This window comes from Microplitis demolitor, chromosome 7 (assembly GCF_026212275.2).
Source record: "Microplitis demolitor isolate Queensland-Clemson2020A chromosome 7, iyMicDemo2.1a, whole genome shotgun sequence".
Lineage (NCBI taxonomy): Eukaryota > Metazoa > Arthropoda > Insecta > Hymenoptera > Braconidae > Microplitis > Microplitis demolitor.
The window spans coordinates 8,357,707-8,383,340 of record NC_068551.1 but is presented as its reverse complement, the minus strand read 5'-3'; the positions used below and the strand labels follow the sequence as shown (position 1 = coordinate 8,383,340).

At 29.7% G+C, this 25,634-nt stretch overlaps 1 protein-coding gene across 5 annotated transcripts in view; it reads right to left on the bottom strand.

The window, feature by feature from the left end:
• Window positions 1-22,422, bottom strand: part of LOC103568657 (collagen alpha-1(XV) chain) — a 493,917-nt gene extending 471,495 nt beyond the window's left edge. For 2 of the 5 annotated variants that reach the window (XM_053740817.1, XM_014440162.2), the window contains exons 1-2: window positions 22,367-22,385; window positions 21,333-22,167 (exon numbers count right to left, since the gene is read on the bottom strand). In XM_053740817.1, the coding sequence (XP_053596792.1) occupies window positions 21,333-21,391 (59 nt within the window). In that variant the 5' untranslated portion in view covers window positions 21,392-22,167; window positions 22,367-22,385. Of the gene's footprint in view, window positions 1-21,332; window positions 22,168-22,337 lie in introns of all 5 variants that reach the window. The other 3 variants (XM_053740819.1, XM_053740818.1, XM_053740820.1) reach the window with 3 other exon arrangements.
• Window positions 22,423-25,634: the final 3,212 nt, after the last annotated feature.

Below are 25,634 nucleotides of genomic sequence, written 5' to 3'. Positions count from 1 at the left end.
CCAGAATATAGCCTATGGTACCATCATGGTAAATTTTCACTACAACATTATCACAAGATCAAGAAGGAATCATAAGCTTACCATCCCTAACAGACCTAAATTACGGTTATCCACCGTAAAATCCCGATTTACCGTAAATTGTGGTAGCTTTACCGTAATTTACGTCGAATTTGCCGTAAAACTTCCGCAATCCACCGTAAATTATGGTAATTTGGTAATCCACCTCAATTACGGTAAACCCACCGTAAATTGTGATAATTTACCGTAAATTACGCGCGGTTTACCATTATTTGCCGTAAATTTAAGTAGTATAAATTTTTATAAATTAGACAAGAATAAGGAGTTGCGAATTTCTAATAAAAATAAGTCGCATAGATTCCAAGAAGATCTTTTACTAGCATAAGTTTATTATTATGAAGTTATAGATGTATGATCTGATCGTCGTAAAGTCGATATGAAATCATTATCATAAGATCAAAATACTCTTCTCATCAATTCATTATGACATGATAATACATTGATAATGAGTCCGACTAGCATTTTTTCCGTTATTTGCTTGAAGTACCATAAGGACCTTGTCGGGCTAATATAAGGTTTGCCTTATTAGGCTAACCTGGCGAGCTCCTTATCAGAAGCTTATCAGGATATCCTTATTCAAAAAAAAAATTATTTTCTATGAGGTCAACCTGACGTGTTCCTTATCAGGACCTTATTTGTATTTTCTTATTAAAAAAAAAAAGTTATTAGTCGTCGGATCAACCTGATGAGTTCTTTATCAGAACTTCATCAGGATATCCTTATTAAAAAAAAAGTTACTTTCTATTAGGTCAACCTGATGAGAAATAGGTTTAATTTGAAGAAGGATATCCTGATGATTTCCTCATAAAGAACTCGTCAGGTTGACCCGATGACAAATAACTCTTTTTCTCAATAAGGATATCCTGATGAGGTTCTGATAAGGAACTTGTCAGGTCATGAATTATACAATTTAAAATGAAAATCTTGGGGTGCATGTAACAAATAATTGATGCATTAATAGTTTAACTAATAATTTTATTGCACTGCAAATGATATGAGCCGATGTGCAAGTTTTTTCTTTTCTTGGTAATGTCCAAACAGTCAAGACTATCAAATTATTGGAAGAAAGAATCAAAACATAAAATTTGAGGTAAAAAATTAAAGCTTCTTGTGAAAAAATTTTCCGATCAAGCCTTATATGACCTGATATGGCCATATTAAAAAATTTGATGTATCCATATCTGACCTGATATGATTTGATATGCCTATATATAATTTTTGATATATAGTCTGATATGAAAATTGGCCATATCAAGCCATATCAGCTTGATATGTCGATATCAGATTTGATATGTCTTGATCTGACTTGATATGCTTGTATATAATTTTTTTTATGTCCTGATATGACCTGATAAGGGTATATATATTTTAATATGCTTGTGAAAAAAAATCTTGATCAGGTTTGATATGGCTTGATATGCCCTGATATGGGTAAATGTACTAGTTTTTTCGAGTTTTCCGTACACATACGATTGGTAAAATAATTTAGAAATGACCAAATAATGTAACATTGTTCGGAAACACCGATTTTATAGTGATTCATAAAATCTTATGAAGTCTATTAAATATTTTAATTTACCGCATTTATAAATATTATAAAGTATACAAACTTTGTTGAAAAATTTTTCCAATAAGCTAACGAGACCAATTTTGAAATATCTGAGAGAATTTTAAATTTTTCGTAATGAATTTAAATATAACAAACTGAGATTTTAAATTGAAAAAAGTTTAATTAAGTTAAAAAAACTTTAACTTCTTTATTTTTTTTTACCACAAGAAGTAGTTCTTGCCCCGTTACTGGTGGGTATGTCGTTAATGGTCCCGTTACTCTATAAACAATAACATAATTGAATATAATACAAATAACCAAATAAATCATTTATCTGATGTCTTCAATTTTCTTAGGTTCAATTTTACCCAAATAGATATAATGAACCTCATATTTCAAGTTTGTGATGTGACAGAGTCTGTCACAGCGGCAACGCGGCGCTGTTAACATCTCGGTGTGACACCCATAAGCAGTTATTACCCAAAAACAATTGTAAATAAGTAAAAAATTATATACTCGTCACTGTGCAATTATTAGTACTCTTATTTGAATTTCTAATATCAACAGTAACAGTAACAACAACATTCAACAGAATATTAACAAAAACAAATAAGGGGATTGCAAAGCAGGCGCTCAAGATGGCGTCGGGCGGCACCAAGCGGAAAGGCCTCAGCATGGCCAGTGACTTAAAACTCCCTCCTAAAACACTAAAAAGAAACTCCTCGAGAGTATTTACCAATTCTCTAATCATCGAAAAACAATTTAAAGACATCTTAAAAGAATGCAATGTGACTTCCCCAAATCCAAATGCACCAAAGCCGAACTTATTAACAGCCAATAGGCATAGAGAAAACTCTGAAACAGCAGTAATAGCAACGCCAGCAGCAACGAGTCAGCATGGAAGTGAATGGATCTTACCAAGAAAAACGGCTAAAATACAACAAAATAGCCAGAATACGACTAACTTTATGGACTGCGATAATAAATTCGAGGTAATCAACCCCGATTCTGAGAATGAAACACCCGAGGCAAATGACGATATGTCAGTAAAACAACAACCTACCCAACCAACAGACCAGCATCAACAAAACAAGTGTCCCGCCGACAGAGGGAGACAGGCATCACAAAAACAATTAAGGCAACAACCCATTTTTATTATGGGAGATGACGTAAAAGACACTTGTGTCAAGCTAACATGTCCGGAGATTGACAAAAAAGAGTTCACAATTAAACAAAACAACGGTAGCCACACCATACAGGCAGCAAACCAAAAAACGTACGAAGCAATTAAAAAAAGGTTCTCATCACTCGGAGTCCAATTCTACTCATATACCCCGAGAAAAGTCAAGCCACAAACTGTAGTATTAAAAAACATCTATGGAAACTACACAGCAGCCGACATCCAGACAGAATTAACGGAATTCTAACTCAATGTTGTGATCACCAAAGTAATCCCAATTGAATGCAAAAAAAGTAAATATAGAAAGCATCACTTTATAATACAACTGACGCCAGAGAGCAAAAAAAGAGAACTAACAAGCATAAGGCATATTGCTAGTCAAGATGCCCACTGGGAACATCTAATAAAAAAAAAATTACTCAGTGTACCAACTGCCAGAGAGTTGGGCACACCAGCTCTAGCTGTGAGATGAACTATCGGTGTGTCAAGTGTGGTGAGTCGCACGAAAAGGGAGCATGTCCAATTAATACAGATCAGGACAAAAGTATTCTAGTATGCGTGAATTCCGGACAAAAAGGCCATCCGGCATCATACAGAGGATGCCCATTCTTAAAATATGCAGACCAGCAGAGAAAAGACAGAATAGCGCAACAAGCAATGCAGCTAAACAGGAGGAGCACGATTCCTAACAGCAAAGGGGCTGCAAACACATCGAAAGAATCAAGGTACAAAAGACAAACACACAATCCCGTAGATCTGTCGAACTAGAGAACATGGCCAAGACTCCCAGCACAGCAGCAGGGTACGGCTGCCAATAATAATGTCCAGGGATGGCCATCCACACACGTAAGCACACAACCATAAGCAAGATCACACTCAACTCAATCAAGTGATGCTCCACAATGGGCTCAAAATATACTAATGGGAATCCAAGCCATATCGCGACAACTACAAAGTCAAGAGACAAAAATTAACGCCATTAGCAACAGAGTCAATTTTCTCTATAACACTTTAGGACTTGATTATGGAGTGTAACACAAAAAAACCGCGAAAAAAATAAAGATAAGTCCAGGCAATAATAACCTCAACACACTAAAAATAACTGCCATAAATGTAGATTCCATCCAGCATAATTATAGGCGATTGGAGCTATTTAAACTACTAGAATTAAAAGACCCAGATATAGCACTAATCTCTGAAACAAAACTGAATCCAAAACATGTAATCACATACAAACATTACAACCTAATACGTACCGATAGGCCAAATTCAAAACAAGGGTGAAGCACAGCTATCATCGTAAGAAAAGGAATTGAATATGAAGTTATCAACTCCCCTTCTTCATCTGAAAACGAGGTAATTGAATTTACAGTTATCAAACTTACGGTAAACAACAACTATGCTAATAATACTTATATTGTAAGCCTATACGCCACAAATTCCAACAGAAAAATATTTATAGATGAATTAAATAATCTCTTTAATAAACTAAAACTAGAGCAGGATAAAAATGCGTACATGATAGCTGATGACTTTAACGCCAGACGGATGGAATGGGGTGACCATGCAGATAACGAACGGGGATGATATTTGAGGAAGTGGGAAGATACTGAAGCACTTAAATTCAACGCCAAAATCTATACAACCTTAACACCCTCACGTCTAGATAGTCAAACATACCTCGATATTTGCATCACAAATCTACAAATCACTGATCTAATTGATAACAAAATTAACACGTGCTCTTATGACAGTGACCATCAAGCGCTGGAATTCACAATGAAGCTGCCTAACAAATTGGAGTACGTTAATGACTATCATGAACAGCACCGCTATAACTATAAAGCTACCAAATGGGGTAAGTTTACTAGTCAACTTCATTCTAAATATGCTACAACCATCCCAGAGAATCGTAACCTAACTTTACAAGAACTAGACACTCACATCGAGGACCTTGGGTAAGTAATACTAAACAAAATTGATAAAGTCACACCTAAATTCAAACCCCACAAAAACATCCACAAATTCATCAACACAAGGATCAAAAAACTTCACAAAAATAAAACTGAACTAATAAACAAAATGCACAAACTACAAAAAAAAATCCTATAGCATATCATTCGGAAATAACTAAAGTTAAGGAGACTATCAAGCTACTAAAAGCAGAGCTGAGAGCTGAATTTGCCAAAGCGACAACTAGCTACTATGCTAATCAACTAAAAGAAATTAATCACAAAGATCCAACCACTTTCTTCCCGAGAATCAACAAATACCTCAGAAACAGAAATGTCTTAAAAATTGGGGACCAAGTTCTGGAGAAAAATGACCCCCTACTTGACAAGATCCGATGGAGTATGTCAAATGTTGACAAGAACAACAAAGTAATCATCACAGACCCTACCAGTAAATTAAACCTAATTGGGGAGTTCTTGCAATCCATCAACTCCGCAAGATATTTAAATATTGGCACGAGACTCAAAGAAATTGTGGATCAAGAAGCAGCGAACATAGAAACAACACTGGAAGATTACCACAAAAATAATGTAACATTTACGAACTTTACTGATTCCAACCCAGCATCATGTCCCAAGCGAGAAGAAGACAGGGAATATTTCTTTATCAATAGCTACTCACTGAGTAAAATCCTAGCCAGACTGCCAAACAAAACCTCAAGTGGAATAGATGGTATCCCGACAATTGTGCTCAAACATCTACCCGGCAATGTCATCCATGCCCTAACAATCATCTTCAACAACTCGCTGAATCGCTATTATTTCTCCAAGAACTGGAAGAGAGCAAAAATTCTACCCATTATCAAGAAAGGCAAAGACCCAGCAACGGCAACAAACTACCGACCGATCAGCCTCACTCCTACCATTAGTAAAGTATTCGAATCAGTTACCCTGCTTAAAAAATCCGATAGATTCTTATAGCTGTATGTATAAGGCCCTATACTTAACTATAGCACTTCTCATAGAACTCATTCATTCTTATAAAATTTCTATAGGAATTTATGAGGATCTATTGGATTCTATGAGATTTTCTAAACAGAGTATAAACGCACACATCAGCAACTTTTGTACAGAACATAAAATCATACCCGACCAGCAATTTGGCTTTAAACATAACCACTCGACTGTCCATGCTATCAATAAGTTATTATCAAACATCCAGCAGCAATTACATTATAACCAACTGGTAGGAGCGTTGCTGATCGATCTTGAAAAAGCTTTTGATTCAGTCTGGTTAAACGGACTGATCTTCAAGTTAATTAGACTTGGCTTTCCAGAATGGCTGATACTTATAATATGGGATATGATACATAATAAAACTTTTGTAGTTTAGGATGGAACCAATACCTCAAACATAATCTTCAAGATATCAGAGGGCCTGCAACAGGACACTGTAAATTCCCCAATTCTTTTCAACATTTACACTGCGACTCTGCTCAAACTGTTTAAGCTGAACGCTGGAAAGATACACGCAATTGCGTTTGCAGATGATTTAATAGTCTACGTAGCAAGTAAAGCACCGGAAACGATAAGAAAAATATTACAGGATATGCTCGATCACATAGACAAATATTACCAGGCCTGGAACCTGAGAATAAATTCAGCTAAATATGAGACAATATTATTCCGCAAGTCCACATACTTCCTCTCACAAAATAGCAGACTAGGATTAAATAACTTTTCGCTCACAGCAAAGCTACCCGGAACGAACCAAAGCATCAACATCCCACAAAAGTCCGTGGTGAAATATCTAGGGGTGCACCTGGACCAGCTTCTAAAACTAAATAAACACATTGACTTGCAATTGAATAAAGCCAAGGCAGCATTTAATGCCAACAGAAGACGGTTTTACTGCAAATACTTAAGCAGACAAGCAAAAGTAATTTGCTACCAGCTGCTTGTTAGGCCAATATTCACTTACGCTGCGCCAATCTGGTGGAACACTAGTGCGGCTACCATTGAAAAAATGAGAGTGTTTGAGCGCAACTGCCTAAGAGCATGCCTGCGATTATATAGATCCAGTGACTCCAATTTTAAAAAGCGTATTAGTAACGAAATAATCTACAACATTGCTAACATCCCACGGGTTGACAACTTTATATTAAAACTATGCAGAGACTACTTTGCCAAGCTCCCAGCTATTGAAAATTTAGAAATAAAAAAAATACGAGAGACTGCATACGATGACATGTTGGTACGAAACCATAATACAGCCTGCCTACCACCCCAGGCCTTTATCTATTTTGATAAAATTGGCGTACTCCAAGACGGTAATAACGTCCCAGTGATCTACCATTGGAGTAGACACTCGGCCTAAAAAGAATCAACTTAAAACCAGAGGAAGTAACAAAAAAAAGAGTACAGTTTACCTACTCAACAACTATGCCAGAAAGAGACATGCTGGATTTCCATAACTTCATAAAAAGTACTGGTGGCTGACCGAGGAGTCGGAACATCGCAAAGTACTAGCCAAAAGAAGAGAGAGGAACTGGACAGCGATATAGTAGACCCCAAAATGTATATATATATATATCAAAACTCAAAGTTATTATAGTATTTTATTTATTTCTCCAAAGTCTTCTTCTATTAACTTTTTTCTTCCTTCTGTTTTTTTTTCTTTTTTTTTTTTCTTTTTTTCTTTTTTTTTTTTTTTTTCCTTTTAAACTAATATATTACGAGAATTAATAACGGTGTTTTTCGTTATTTTTCACCGCTAATACACAAACAATAGAGGTAATTCTTAACAGATACTGAAGCTTTTACCACATATTCAATAAGAAACTAATAATCAGAATCCCTCTTTATCAAAGATTCCATAAATGTAAGTAGCTCCAAACCAGGAGTCCAACATTGTAACACATGTATATGTAATACTGATATGTAACAGGCATAGTGTTTAAGTTTTGTTTGCAGCCTAACAATGTATAAAGATGTAATTGTTTTTATAATAATGTAAATAAACTTCATTTAAAAAAAAGAAAAAAGTGATTTGGCAGAGTGGTTAATAGATCAGACTTTGAATCAGAAGTACTCGGGTTCGAGCCCATGACCCAGCTGGATTTTTTTTTCTTTTTCATGACAATTATTGCATATACAACTTTACAAAGTTATATACAATTTTATAAAATTATCTATAAATTTAGTTCCCGAGATAACAATGTTAATCTCACTATATATAGTCTGATATGTCCATATCAGAATATATCAAATCTTACATGTACATACATTGTATAATATGGCCAATTTCCATATCAGGCCTGATATGAACCGCCCATATCAGAAAATTTTTTCACGGGTTACTAAACAAGCTTTAAGAATATTTTTAACTACACTGAAAAAAATGTACTTTTCCTCCCGGAATCTAAAGTATTATCGATTCAGTATTGCTATAGTAAGTAAACGTATTTTTACTACAAGAAACGTGGTATAATACTCACAGCAATACCGAGTTTTCTTGTGGGACTAAAACTTTATATTATTTTACAATAGCAAATGCAGTGTTGTCTCCAGCGGTTACATACTTATCCTATAGCAATTTTTGTTTCCCGCATTTTTACCTCATGTTATCATGAGATAGAAATACGAGTGAAAGAGACAACAAATATTAAAATAATGCATGTAATATTCCTTTTTATAATTATTAAATTAAAGTTCATTTTAATTTAATTGCTGTTTTATGCCTACAGCAATATCGAGTTTTGCTACAGTCAGAATACGTATTGCTCTCTGAAATAAACTTCGGTATTCTTACCACAAGAATACCAGTATTGCTACCAGAACAAACATTTACCGGGAGGAAAAAATCTTTTTTTTCAGTGTAAAATTGTTTATCAATTTTATGACCAAAATTGTCCATCAATTTTAGTTTTGATGTTGTATGAACTTCAACAATAAATACAAACTGATTTTGAAGAAAAATCATGAAAATTTCGAACAACCATAACTTCAAAACTAATTAATCGATTCAGCCCACCTTCGAATTTGATCGAGATAATCGCCTATGGAATAAGTGTGGAAAATTTCATTATCTGATGGGCACTGTGGGTGCTATCGTAATGACCAGTATTAATCATAGAGCGTACAGGTACATTTGAAACATCATTTGTAATAAAAAAAAAACTTTTAAAATATAAAATAGCTGTGAAATTTACAGGTTATTTTGTTCACAATAAAATAAAACTAACAAAATTGGATAATAATGGGAACGCATGGGATTAGATGCAGTATGAGAAATAAAAAAAAACTAAAAAACAATTTTTTTTTTTTATAATTCGCAAATATTTTTGAGTCTACTTGATCAAATAATCTGAAATTTTCAGCAAAGTTGATGGCCAACAAGCTCATTCGATTGCCAACTTTACCATTCAAATCGGTTCATTAGCTAAAAAGTTATAGAGCGTTCACACACACACACACACACACACACACACACACACACACACACACACACACACACACACACACACACACACACACACACAAACAGGGTTTTGTTAATTTTTATTCTATCACAACTTGTAATCTGTTTAAGTTATAGATTTAAGAGTAAATTATTCTTAAAGGAAATTTTATGCCTTACAAAAAAAATCTCATTCAAAATTTTCGTAAGACGAGTGGTTCCCATGATATCCAGCCCCAAACACTGACCTTTTTTTAACGATTCTACTTTTTAACTTATGAATTTCATAATTCATGATTGGATCAAGGTACTGAATAGTTTAATAGATATTTCAGTTAGGAATTCAACGTTCTATGAAAAAGTTCTTCAATTGTTTTTCAATAAATTTAATTTTTCAAAAATTATTTTAAGTCAAAGTTTCGTTCATAGTAAATTCCACCACTATTCGACTTTTTCGGCGAAACTATCACACTGAGAAAATTCGTATTTTCTTCCGAAATACGCTGCGTACTTGGCCTATTCGAACTTGAGTCAACTGAATTTCAATTGATTTAAAAACATGGAAATTCAAACAAGTTCATAGGGAGATTTGAATAAAAGACTTTACGGTTTTAGGCTTACTATAAGAATATTTCTGTCAAAAACAATGTATTTGATGAAACCAAATGTGAGATTACAGTAAAAAATAAGAGATGGCGCTGAAGTCGTCTATGTATGTGATAAAAACAACTATGAATTTGAAAAAAATACTGTTTTAAGTTGATGGAAATTGTTGATTTCTTTCAATCAATTTTGCAAATGTTGTTGATGAAAAGTTTTATGCAATTATCTTAACTTACTTTTTATTGTCCTCAATATATTATACACGGAAAAAAAATTCCCGGATTTTTTACGATTTAACTATCGTAATTTTCATTATATGGTATCGTAACGGTGGACTATAAAATTTAAATCATAATTTTTACAATAGACTATCGTAAATTTTGTTTTATAATTAATACTACTACAAGATAGAAAAAATCAGATACTATAGAGTAAATTATACAAGTTGTGTTAATAAAAATTACAATGCAACTATCGTAAAATGAATGAGTCGGTAATGTAGAATTTCTTTAAATATAAAAGTATAATGAGAAGTCAACGGAGGAAAATTTATTTTCTTAAAAAAGTAGAACTTACAATAAAAAGAAAAGAAAATTTATCATTTTGTATTTTTTTTTGCGCGACTCATGATGCGAAGCATCAGAGAGTGCTTTACGATCGAAAAATTTTTTCACCTCACTTCGGCAACTATTTCTATTATTATACTTTTGTTGTTTCACGGAATTAAGATATATTGCACACCATTTTGAAGATAATTTAATAGAGATTAATTCCATACTTTTCAAAAATTTATTTAGTTCAATAAAAACCGACAAAACATTAAAATAGTTTAAAAAATTTTCCTGTCCGTCAAGTATGAATCCCGTATACACGAAAACTTGCGAAAAAATCCAGTAATTGAATCAAATTTTTTTTTTTTAAATTCTTTGAAAGATTTGTAGATCCCCTATTGAAAATGGCTAGGTAATTTAGTGTCTAATTACAATTAATAAAAGAATAGAAAAGCTGTATAACTATACATATATATATATATATATATATCTATGTAAAATTAACATAAATGGTGATATGTATATCTATACATTATACATACATTTATTCCACCAAGGGCGCTTGCACATTACCGTCCTAGTACAGCTGTTTTTTTTTTTTGTGTTATTGCTAATTGGTAAGCCTGAATTTTTTCAATTCAATTCGTTTTTTTTTATTGTTTTTATCTACATATATTTTTTTTGTTATTAACCGAAATATTTTGAGAAAATTCTTTTATAATTATAAAAAATGACTAATATAATTTAAGAAAAAAAAAAAAAAACAAATTTTAATGACAGAAAATTGTATATATTTTAAATTTATTCGTGCTTCCCGCCATTTTTTTTATTATTTTATTATTTCATAATAAATGAGCATTATGAGTCGTGCACTTTTGGATTTTCCAAATTTTTTAATAATTAAATTGAGAAGGTAAATACAATGTCGAAATAAAAATAAAACATGTTGAAGTAATAATAATAAAACATTTATTTAATATTTTTTGAAATATACTTTTTTGGTATATAAAATTTATTAATTATTCATTAATTTAACTTATAAGTTATTATATCACATCAGGTTCAAAAAGTATTATACTTGTTTCTTTTTGAATAAAAATAACTCATTCCTTTATATCCAAAATATGCACATGTAGGAAATTAAAAAAAACCGTAGGTGCAATTTTTTCGAAAAATTTTTTTTTTCATAATTTATCATCTTTAAACAAATTCAAAAATTATTAGGCGTCGGCTAACTTCAGAAAGAAACATTAAATGTCCATAATTTGAGGTTATTGAAATGTTTACCTCATCGCGAAGTCGGATAAAATTATTCATTGTCGACAAATAAATAATATTCTGTAACAAAATTAGGAGAATTGAATTTATTAAAAAAAAAAAAAAAAATTCATTCTTTTAGAATCATTCATTCTATGACAATGATACTACTTGTTTATAAAAATAAACTTCATGTCCAGATAAATAATTTTAAAACGAACGAAATACCCACAGAATATTTAGTTTAATAAGAAATGAATAGTAATAAATATACTTACACCACCAAATTATTATATTATTATATTCCTTAATTTATGTAGGTTTGTCATGAAGAAAGCACAGTGTTTTTTTTTTAATTTTTTATTTATCATTGTCCGAAGAATATCATGAAAATAACCTGTATTTCTGTACTACAGTGGAGGTAAAGATGCACTGATTTATAAATATATATAGTTGAACCACACATAATACAAACGAAAAAGATGTTATCATTTGTATATACATATATACTCTCACACAAGCATCACATCATGGTATTGTTATTGTGACAACATTTGTCTTTCATACGTAAACGCTTCATATGGCATATACTATACCATTTCAGAAAATTTACAATCCAACTATCATAATTTTTGTGGCTTGTATTGTAAAAACATAGAGCCCTGCTTACAAAATCCGATAGGTTCTTATAGCTGTATGTATAAGGCCCTATACTTAACTATAGCACTTCTCATAGAACTCATTCATTCTTATAAAATCTCTATATGAATTTATGAGAATCTGTTGGATCCTATGAGATTTTCTAAACAGGGAGACAGCACTGTAAATTAAGAGGAAGAATAAAGGAATAAATATTATAATTAAATCTTATTTTTTATTCTTTTACTATTTACAATAGTAAGATTGTAATATTTCTTATTGAATTTTATACAACAAACTCTTTATGAAATTACGATAGTGAAAAGTAAAAAATCTTTTAGAAACTGTAAATTTTCATATCATATATTTGAAAGTTACAGATAATAAAAGTATAGTCCAGGATTACGATAGTAATATTGGAATTTTTCGTCGAATTTTTTTTCCGTGTAGTGATGAGTCAATCATATGATTTAGTTAATAAAAATACAAATGACATTGAAATAATTGAATACTTTCTGGCCACAAGGAACTTGTACCAATGACTAAATTTTATTTCATTTTTAAATGACTACTAATTTACTACCTGCAATGTACTTTTGTAATTGAAGAAGTTAAATATATCATTGATTGTGTGTATCCAGAGTAAATGAATACATACTGAAAAAAAAATTTTACAGGAATTTATTATTTTTAGAATATTCAAGAGCATGAATGGATTACAAAAATCACTTTTGCTTTTATCTAAAACATCCCTCGTGAAAAACGTTTATAAAAAAAATATATTAAAATATATATTTTTAGTATAAAGAAAATATAGTAAAAATACATAAAAATTATATAAATATATATAAAATATGTGTAAAAAATACATTTCTAATGGCTAACTTTTGGCCGATTTTCGAATATATTTTAAATATAACTCAAATATATTAAAAATGGATGGAAAGAGCAAAACGGGGTACTTAAAGAAATACTAAGTTATTGAGAATTCGAATAATGCAAATTTTTTTTTCAATGATATCCAAAGTAAATATTATAAAAAATTTTTAAAGGCCATTAAAAAAAAAAATTTCATTTTTGCGGGCAAAATAGGGTACCTTCTAAAAAAAGTAAAAAGAAAAAAAAATTCTGGATATTAAATAAATTCGATTACATTAAATTTTCTTGTAAGTAATTTACATAAAGAAAATTACATTTCACATAATTATTAGATGCAAGGGAAAATTAAAAATTTTTCAATGGTTTTTATCATAAAACAAAAGACATTAACATTTTTTTAATGACACTTTCGATTTTCGAAAAAGTTTAACAAAAAAAATCAAAACAATGGTCAATTACATTTACAAAGGTGAATTTCGAAGGTTTAAAAAAATATAATTTTTGATTTTTTATGAGATTTTGGGGGTACTCTATTTTGCTTCCTCTTTCTCTGTATCTTCGAATATATAAAACATACATATATGAAAATATAAAGAAAATATATTTAAAATACATAAAAAATATATAATTTTATTATATTTTTTTTCTTAAGTTGTTGGTTAAATTAAAAATATTTTTTTCATATTTTCATAATTATATTTTTTTATATATTTGAAACATATTATCTTTATATATTTTCAAGCATGTATTTTTTATACGCCTTAAAATCTATTTTAAAAATTACATTTAAAATATATACAAAAATCGGCCAAAAGTTAGCTATTAAAAATTTATTTTTGATACATATTTTCTACATATATTTATGTATTTTTAATATATTTTTTTTATAAATGTTTTTCATATGGCACCGAACTCCAATAAGCAGCGGTAGAAGTAGTTCAGTGCTCACCACTAGATCGCACGCAACCTCTTGTGCTGTTCTTGGTTAGTTATATATTTCAGAGTTGTTATCAGGAGACACGGTAGGGTCTCGCGCCAAGTACACGTTTAAACAGTTGTATATGTGTGAAGTGTCATGACGCGAGCTACCGTACTACTATATACCGTAGACAGAGTGGTTTTTGGCTCATTCTAGCACTCATTTTTATAAACTTTTTTAAAATAGTAAATTTCCAAAAAATTCTTTCTATATTCGAAAGATAATTGATTGTTCGTCTTAAAATTATGAAACTTTATTCATTTTAGTTATGAGAACTAATTTAAATATTGAAATTAGGCCAACATGTACTATAGCACCCCCAATTTAGACGTTTTCAAAATTTTTTCATGCAAAAAGGGCACTGCCAGAGAATAAAAAGTCATAAGAAATGCCATGATGCAGTAAAACATTGAAATTTTTTTTTGCAATGATTCATTATTGTGCCACCAGCGGTGCTTCGGTCTGTATTTTTTACTATAGTTTCATACGGAAATTTTTTATGAGCATAAATAAATACGTTTCATAATCATAAATAAATCCGTTTTGATATTTAAGATGAATTTTCTTTATTTGAAGTCAGTGTTCATTATTATAATTTCAATCAATTTTCCCCGATTTTGCATAAATACTACAGAAAAAACTATACATCTTACTTTAGTTTTACTTGAAATTGTTGTGAGTTGCATGCGAATTGTCATAAGTAGAAGAAAAAACTTGACAACTATTTCAATCAAACTAATGTCAATTTTTTACCAATTAGCTTAAATAAAATTAAATTGAAGAATTCCGTATAGCTATTTTAGATTGAAATTGACAGTAATTTGACATTGAAATTACTGAAAATTTGCTGCACGAATTTGCCGCCAATTTAACAGCAAAAGTTAAAAAGAAAAATTTATGGTTAATTTTTGCTCAATTTCGAGGTAACACTTTTTGCTACACATAAAAGTCGGTAATGTTCATTCTTACCATTTAAGAAGGTAATCAAATTTATACTTGAAAATGTCTACAACTTGAATATAAAAAAATAGTTTACAATTTTTCAAGTGAAATTAACAATAAATTGGAGTAAAAATTTACCTGGAAATTGACGAAAAATTTTTCTAGTAAGCTTTCGAAATGAATTTGCGTTTTAGTTCGGGTAGTAAATTTACGTCAAATTGTATAGCAAGTTGTATATAAATTGTCCTCGAAAACAGAATTGTCCGAAGTTGACGGACATTTGATGAAATTTCCCAGGAAACTTTTGCTAAACAAACTGTGGTATTAGGATGTCTATTTAAAATATTTAAACTTCTTGATATTGCAGTTATATTCGCTAGGACGTAGCAAATTGAGCTCTACTTACTTAGCCGTACAATAATAATTATTCGTACAATAATATTAATCGAGTAATATTATAAAAAATCAATGCTAATTGTAAGGATATTCCCTAATCGTACAGTTTACTTAGCAAAATTTAAGTTGCGAAAGTTTCCTCGAAATTTTCGTCAAATGTCCGTCAACTTCGGGCTCTTCCGTTTTTGACGAGAATTTGCATAAAACTTGCGAAACAATTTGACGTAAACTTACTATCCGAATTCGAATCCAAATTTATTTTAAAAGTCGTATACAAAATACCGTCAAAAACGGAAAAGCCCGAAGTTATCAGACATTTGACGAAAATTTCATGGGAACTTTTATTAGTGTTTTTTTCTAGTAATCAAAAAGTGACCTCTAAATTAAGGAAAAATCAACCGTTAATTTTTTTTTCCAAGTTTTGATATTAAATTGTCGGCCAATTCGGACAGCAAACTTCGATAATTTTAATTATCAAATTACTATCAATTTCAAGCTAAGGTTGCTTTTAGGGTTATTTCGTACATCTAACATTGTGGCGCTACCTGTCAATACCTTATTAGCAAAATTTGAAAGTCGGGTTTTTAACGAATGGAAACATATAATTATTTTTAATCGGAAGATTTATTATCGTTATACAAAAAAAAATATTATTTTTATTGAAGACTACTAATGGCAAATCTAGTTTCTTAATTACATTTTTATTATAAATAAATTACTGTTTTCTTTGTTTTAACCGGCAATTATCGACAAATGATTTCCTAGTGATTTAAATGGAAAAATTAATAAAATATCGAAGTAGAGGGGTCAAATGGAAAAAATTAAAGGCTAATTTTTATTTTCTTTTTCATAATTAAGCAATTAACTCACAAACAACTTTGATAGACCGACATTGATCGACAAACGACCAAAAAACGATTGCAATCAGAATAAATCAGATCGGTTTACATTGAGTTGGTTTATAATGAGGAGTTCAGTAAGTGGAGCTGAGATATACAACTTCAGCCATAAGCGATTTCTGATAATCAAGTTGGGAGCGAGCTAGTGGCAACCAACTGCAGCAACTTGTTATCAAGTTGGCCGCAAAGATTGTTGGCATTTCCATAAGTTGACGGCAATTAGTCGCCTATTTTCTGAGAAAATGTGTGCCAGCAGCTGGCATTCCCTTAGTTGACAGGGTTGACAGAAAGTTAACTTCAATTTTCTCAGAAAGTTGGCGTCAGGTTGCGGCAGTCGATTATCGTCAACTTTCTAGGAATGTTGGTAACAACTTGTAGTCAATAATAACGTCAAAATTTTGAATTTCGTTCTGTTGTATATAAAGTTATATCCGCTAAACAGTACCAAAATCGGGCAACTTAGTGCTATATATATGTGTATGTATAGATATAAATGTAGATCAGTTGAAGTATGTTTACGTAGTAATTGCTTCAAAAATACGTATAATTATCTCTAATTAGGTAATTATTATTGACTAACAATTAATGATGCATCAGATAATTTTAAAAATTTTCAAAATATAATCCGTGATTAACTTTCTTATGTTCTATCTAGCTACCCGCAATGTCTATATTTAAAAACTAACTCTTTAATAAGGGATCTACAGTGTATATATATATAATTTAGTGCAATCTACAGATTAATTAAATTATCATTTTTATTTAGTAATTGCGTTGAAAATATGTATAGATCTCTAATTAATACTTTATTATTGACAAACAATGAATTATGCGTCAAATAATACTAAAAATTGAGAAATATAATAACGCTAAAAAAAAAAAATAAATCCTACCAAAAACAGATTCTCTGTATAAAGTCGCGCCAAGTACACGTTTAAAATTTTTTAAAAGTAAAAAAAAATTATTTTTTACAAAAAAAAAAGTCAAATCGAAAAAATACCAAGTACCTAGTATGATGCAAAATCATAACAAACATTTTCATAAAATTTAAAAATAAATTGTATAACAAAATTTCAATGTACTTGGTGTGCGTTACTACATGTACTCAAGCAAAATTAATTTCTAATAAAATCAAATATGTTTTTTTTTTACTCTTTTGTAAGCACACCAAGTACATTGAAATTTTGTTATACAATTTATTTTTAAATTTTATGAAAATGTTTGTTATGATTTTGCATCATACTAGGTACTTGGTATTTTTTCGATTTGACTTTTTTTTTTGTAAAAAATAATTTTTTTTTACTTTTAAAAAATTTTAAACGTGTACTTGGCGTGACTTTATACAGAGAATCTGTTTTTGGTAGGATATTCTATACTTGTAAACAATTCTGCCACGGCTACTCCTCTGTCGTCCGACCTAGTAACAAGTGCCTATTTTGATGGTAATATAGTATATTCTATATTACATCGTGGCAACAATCTCTATTTTTGTTCCCTTGGATAATTTTATAATCCAGATATATAAAATACGTTTCAAATAATAAAAAACATAATTTTTGTTTTCAATAAATGCTCTTGAATAATCTAAAAATAATAAATTTCGGTAAATTAAAAAAAAAATTTTTTTCAGTATTCATTTACTCTGAATGCACTCTGGTTCCATTCTATTCTACAAAGTATTATTTTGATGCAAGATCGATCATTAATGACTCGACAACTTGAATAAATTGCAGTAAAGTTATATAAATTTTGTACAATTTATGGTGTTTTAGAAGAAAGATATAAAGCAATCGAGTTGAAAAAAAATTATATTCCTACGACTAAATGTAAGTTTGCTCAAATTAAAAAAAAATAGATAGAATATCATCATTTTTTACATCAAATTGAAATTTTGTAGAAACAAAAGCAAAAGTACGCGGAATAAAGTGTCTAGTATGTTGACTCAATTACATATATTTTTTAATTGAGTGCGTAAAAATCGTCGCAAATGCAAATGATATGTTCACAAGTACGCCATGTATTTGAGTAGATAATTCCCTCCAAATACGTGTGGCTTTTCAGCCAAAGTCGTAGCGTCTTTCGCCGTATTTAAAGTCGTGGCGTATTTGGCTCAACTCAAACCAAGTTGAATCAAAGGTTTCTTGCATTTGCGAAGACTTCTACTCACTCAATTAAAAAATATATGTAATTAAGTCAACATACTAGAGGCTTTATTCCGCGTACTTTTGCTTTTGGTTCTAGAATACTTAAATTTAATGTAAAAAATTATGATATTTTATCTATTTTTTTTTAATTTGAGTAAACTTACATTTAGTCGTAAGAATATAATTTTTTTTTTTAACTCGATTGCTTTATATTTTTCTTCTAAAACACCGTAAATTGTACGAAATTCATATAACGTTACTGCAATTTATTCAAGTTGTCGAGTCATTAATGATCGATCTTGCATCAAAATAATACTTTGTAGAATAGAATGGAACCAGAGTGTATTCAGAGTAAATGAATACTGAAAAAAAATTTTTTTTTAATTTACCGAAATTTATTATTTTTAGATTATTCAAGAGCATTTATTGTAAACAAAAATTATTTTTTTTATTACCTGAAACGTACTTTATATATTTGGATTATAAAAAAAAATTATCCAAGGGAACAAAAATAGAGATTGTTGTCACAATGTAATATAGAATATACTATATTACCATCAAAAGAGGCACTTGTCACTAGGTCGGACGACAGAGGAGTAGCCGTGGCTTTTTATTTATTTAATATCCAGAAATTTTTTTTTCTTTTTACTTTTTTTAGAAGGTACCCTATTATGCCCACAAAAATGATAAATTTTTTTTTTCATTGGCCTTTAAAATTTTTTTCTAATATTTACTTTGGATATCATTGAAAAAAAAATTTATAGTATTTGAATTCTCAATAACTTAGTATTTCCTTAAGTACCCCGTTTTGCTCCTTCCACCCTTTTTTTAATATATTTGAGTTATATTTAAAATATGTAAAATATATACGAAAATCGGCCAAAAGTTAGCTACTAGAAATGTATTTTTTACACATATTTTATATATATTTATATAATTTTTATGTATTTTTACTATATTTTTTTTATACTAAAAATATATATTGTAATATATTTTTTTTTATAAACGTTTTTCACGAGAAATGTTTTAGATAAAAGCAAAAGTGATTTTTGTATTTCATTCATGCTCTTGAATATTCTAAAAATAATAAATTCCTGTAAAATTTTTTTTTTAGTATGTATTCATTTACTCTGGATACACACAATCAATGATATATTTAACTTCTTCAATTACAAAAGTACATTGCAGCTAGTAAATTAGTAGTCATATAAAAATGAAATAAAATTGAGTCATTGGTACAAGTTCCTTGTGGCCAGAAAGTATTCAATTATTTCAAAGTCATTTGTATTATTATTAACTAAATCATATGATTAACTCACCACTATAATATATTGAGGAAAATAAAAAGTAAGTTAAGATAATTGCATAAAATTTTTCATCAACATCATTTGCAAAATTGTTTGAAAGAAATCAATAATTTCCATCAACTTAAAACAGTATTTTTTTCAAATTCATAGTTGTTTTTATCACATACATAGACGACTTCAGCTCCATCTCTTATTTTTTACTGTAATCTCACATTTGGTTTCATCAAATACATTGTTTTTGACAGAAATATTCCTATAGTAAGCCTAAAACCGTAAAGTCTTTTATTCAAATCTCCCTATGAACTTGTTTCAATTTCCATGTTTTTAAATCAATTGAAATTTAGTTGACTCAAGTTCAAATAGGCCAAGTACGCAGCGTATTTCGGAAGAAAATACGATTTTTATCAGTGTGTCAATTGATCTATCCAGTACATTGATCCATTAATGAATCATAAAATTTCAAAATTAAAAAGTAAAATCGTTAAAAAAAAGGTCAGTGTTTGAGGCTCGATATCATGGAAACCACTCGACAAAAATTTTGAATGAGATCTTTTTTTTAGGGCATACATTTTTTTTTTAAGGAAAATGTAAGCTTAAATTTATAACTTAAACTGGTTACAAGTTGTGATAGAGTACAAATTACCAAAATAAAAAAATCGGAAATTGCAATGATGGACCTGTAGATGTTGATATTAAGAACTCATATATTGAAAGGATTATTTTTTGACATTTGCAAATACATTTTTGATAAATCTAAGAGAAAAAAGAATAAACGATTTATTTGACACAGTCTAATCTATATAGTAATAAAAGTGAAACGTTTTGAATAGTTTTGAATCATTTCTAATCGTTTTGAATCGTTTATTTTAATTAAGGTATTTTATCAATTTTTTTTTTTAATATAGCACTATACGTGATGATATGTGGCCATATATGACTATTTATGAACATATATGGCCATATACGGTCATACATGATTTGTTTCTCCTGGGTAACTTTTTTTCTTCCAAACTTTAAAATCCGTTTATTTCCTACAAGACAATTAAAAGAAGTGTTGATTCACTGCCGTGCAATTTGTAACTTTAAATTACGAAATTTAAGCCTCTCGTTGTTCAAATTGAAGAGCTTTTATTGTACTAATAACTTATGATCTCAAATTTCATCCCAGATTGAATAACTATTCTTGCATATAGTGACTTTATAATTTTCATAGTCCTGATTAGAGAATACGATTAATGATGATTAAAAATGTTTTAATCATTTCAAATACTTATAAACCGTAAATTGATGATTAAAGAGTGTTAAAAACGATTGGAATTTTTTAACCGTTTTTAATCATCATAAATCGTTTTTAATCCTGGAATGATAAATACTCTTTCGATGATTAAGGATGATTAAATGTAAAAAAAACCTTGATGATTATGAGTATTAAATATGATTAAATTTTTAATCATCATTAAGCGTATTTTCTAATCAGACAGGCTAATGTATTCTATAAATTATAAATATTCAACTTACTTATAGAACATGCTGTCGTATTTTTCAGATGGAATAACTAGGAAATAGCCAAGTTTCATTTAAGTAAAGGCTGCACTAATCTCTGTATAAAATTTGAAAGAATTGTCTGTCAACTTGAACCTTTGATCTATACCGTGTACTTAAATATACACGTAGCTTCACATTATTTTTAGATGTATAGTAGATGTTATTACCAAATTTCCATCCACCAACTGATCACACCGTCTTAGTTCTAGCTAATAATCATAGCCATAAAATATGTTTATCGAAGAAAAGTTAGCGCAATCTTATTGTGCTATACGTATCTTAAAGTAATGGTTTATCAACAAAAACGAAATTGATTAATATCAAATAACATTACTTTTTGGATTGCTTATTGAATATTACAATAATTATATAAGCTCAATAAAAAAGAGTCTGACTTTTCAAAATATTTTGTGACTTGTTCAATTTGTACTTCCTCAATGTTTTGGTGAAACCGACTCCACTGTTTCAATCTTTGATACTATCAGTAATAAAGTCATTTATTGATGCTGTTCGCAAGAAACATCTTTGTTTCTGATTGTTTTGGTTTTTTCGTTATTCCGAAGGTGGCGCCTTCCTATTGACAAGGTCAGTCCTCCCTACTCAAGGTCGATCGATTGTTCTAGTAATTGAAGGAATATCGTTAAAAATATTTTTGTGTTTAATGAGATAATCAATATTGATTTGTATATCAAATAAGTTGATATCCTTGAGTTTTTTCTCTAAATTTGTTTATGTTCGAAATTATTTTTTGATTTGACGATATTTTTTATTTTAGTCGTTTATTAATCACAGTAATCTTGACAAATCACTATAAATTTATAAAAGTAAGAAGCGAAAATTGACAGAACTTTATATTTAATCATAAACAACGAATTTAACAACAAATTTACGAATGTATATATATATATATATATATATATATATGTATATATATATATATATATATATATATGTATAACTATAACGCGTGTAGTTCACTTTGATATTAATTCAAATTTGGCTCTCACACGTGGCAGTGACGGCGTCATAAACACTACTGCCAGTAAACTGAGACTAAGCGCCCAACTGGGCGTCCCCATCTCGCGGATGTCCCACCTAAATAATTTTCCGTTGCACCGTTTCACATTTCGCACAATGTCTTGCCTCCCTCCTACAAAAAGTTCAATAGAAAACTAACGATGGAAAGAAAAATCAATCAAAACCATGTTTAATACGAATTTGAAGTAGTGTAGAAAATTTAGTTAAATAAAATAAAATCAAAAACTATCAGTATTTTAAGGTACTTTATTATATTAAACTTTTAGTATCCATAGATAAAGACTCCAGAGATTTCAAATGCTTATCCACACACATAAAATATACACAAAGTTCATAGCGTGTAATAGCATTTCGCAATCACTCTCCGGGGAACGATGAATTGGTCATGGGTCCTCGACTAACATGCACCGACGGGGCTAGCGGTGATGCACTTATAAATTTACCTTTCCCATTCCCCAGAGCTCCAGTCAACGTACGAGAAATTTTATATGTGTTCTTTTCCGTCTGGGGCCTAAAAAAATATTTACAAGATCATTAGCATATATTTTTTGCCTATTTCCACCTCATAATTATTCATAAGAGAACGGCAGTAATGAGAGGAGTGAGTGAATAAAGTCAATAAGAGTCATTATAATTTATAGTCAATACAATATAATCGATATGTGTAATGATTAATAGAAATGAGTATAATAGTAAGCCTGATATTCAAAAATGATGAATTGTATTAATAATCTTTCGAAGAAGAGAATATGCTTACTTAATAATCAGACATTGCTTCCTCTTTTATCCTAATCATTTTGCAATAGCTATTTGATTACAGGATATACATATATATATCGCAACGGAAGTGCCTGTATTGATAAACAAGTGAAGAATCAACAGTGGTCTTGACTTTAAACAAATTTTCATACTTACTAAATTTTAGTAGTTTAATGCTTTAAATATTTATAAATAAATGATTAAAATAAAGTAAATCAATTAAAGTCAATTAAAATTAAGTATCCTATTTATTTTATCGTTTTAACGGGATTATATTACTTTCTAGAAATTCTCAAAGTACAATTGGGTTTCTAATTAATTCATTTCCTAATGTACTAACATGGACCCATAAATTAAAGGATACTTTAAAGTAGTAGCTGCTCGGTAAGACGATAAAAATAAAAAGAAAAGGGTGGAATCGGTTTTTAAAAATAAATCTTTGTGTTTCTCGAAACTCCAATCTCAACGACTTCGGTTTATTGACTGGAACAAAGTTCATGTGTCTTTTATATATATATATATATATATATATATATATATATATATATATATATATATATATATATATATATATATATATATATATATATATATATATATATATATATATATATATATATATATATATATATATATATATATATATATATATATATATATATATATATATATATATATATATAACGTAGTGGAAGACATTTTTCGAGTGGGAAGAATATTCAGTTAAGTGAGCCAAGAATGAGAACATTATAGTTGAGTGCAACAACTATTAGACAGCTAAATAAATGTATATATCGAAGCATAATGCAATAGTATTTATCATATCGTTATTGTTGATACTAAATCATATTAATCTAAGGTATGAGCTATCAACTATCAAACGATAAATCATATGATCGTACACAAATGCATAAGATAATCCTTCAACTTTGAGCCACCTAAAATTATTAAATGTAATAATTGTTAGATAATAAATTACGTTAATATAATCCTTCTTGTTATTATGTTCTTAACACGTCCTTTATAAAGACGGAAACACAATCGAATGTTTCGATTTTAAAGAAAAACTAAAAAAATTTGAAAGAGAAACCATGTAATGGTAAATATTTCACTTTATATTTGTAACGTAATACTATGGGCTTAGATTACTAGCACCTTAAGCTCGTTTGCTGTTGCGAAGCCGAGCACACTCATATAAGCCCGAAAGCTTCGCTGGAAATTGTAATTCAGGAAGGTAGAAGGTAAATAGTATAGTTAAACTACCTTAAACTACAAAGAGTCTGCGATAAGGAATTCAAGTGCCACATTTTAATAGTTTTTTTTTATTTGTTAATGGAATAAAAAATTGTATATCTATTCAATTGTTTTATTAGCAGAAAAGAAGAATTCTACGAATAAAAAGTACAAAAGGTTGATAATATTATAGAAATTCTAGCGACTTTTCATAATTACTTCAGACGACTTGGCGCAACTTCCCGGGAAAAAATGATTTTGCCTAATCATATGTAGTTATATATGATTGTAGGGATAGGGGGGGGGGCAAAAAGGGTTAGGGTAGGCAAAACGGGGTACCCTCAAAATTTCGTAAAAAGAAAATTTTATATTGTAAATGGTTTTTAAACATTCTAAAATCCCTTTTGTAAATATAATTGAATGTTATTTTGAATTTTTTATTGTTAAACATTTTCAAAAATCGATTGTCAGTTGAATAATATTAATGAATTTTGTTTTATGATAAAAACTGTTATAAATTTTTTAGCTTCCCGCTAAGAAAATTGCAAATTTTCAAAAATTCGTTATTGGTTTCACCCAATCGAATTCAATTCGATTTGTGAAAATCGAAATTCCAACAGATGTCGACGTTTTGAGGTTCTAGAAAGCTATTCTGACTAAATTCAAGATGATGTCCGAGTGTATGTATGTATGTACGATGAACCGATTTTGATCTTCGAGGTGTCATTCGACGCGGCTTGTTATTTACTATGAGCACTGAACATTTCAGCTTAATCGGTAGGGTACGTTCGGAGATATTTCAAAAATAAAATTTTTTCAAAAATGTTTTTTTTAAATAACTTTTAATTCACTCGATGGATTGATTCAAAAATCTAATCAGCTCTAAAACTTTATAAGCCGCGTCGAATGCCGTCTCAACAATCAAAATCGGTTCATTCGTTCAAGAGAAACCGTTAATGAAAGAATTGAAAAAAAAAAATTTTCTTTGTATTTTGGAAATTTTTCAAAAACGACTTTATAAATCGATTTCAAAATGTGATCAGCTGTAGAACTTAATAAAACGCGTAGATTGCCACTTTAAACGTCTCAATCGGTTTATTCGTTCGAGAGATATCGTTGCACAAAAAATGGTAAAAAACATTATTTTTCGAAAACGAAGGCATGCAAAAGTATTTTCGAGCTCGAAGAGCTTGAAAATGTATCCACAACAATTTTTCGAGCTCAAGGAGCTCGAAATGGGCGGGA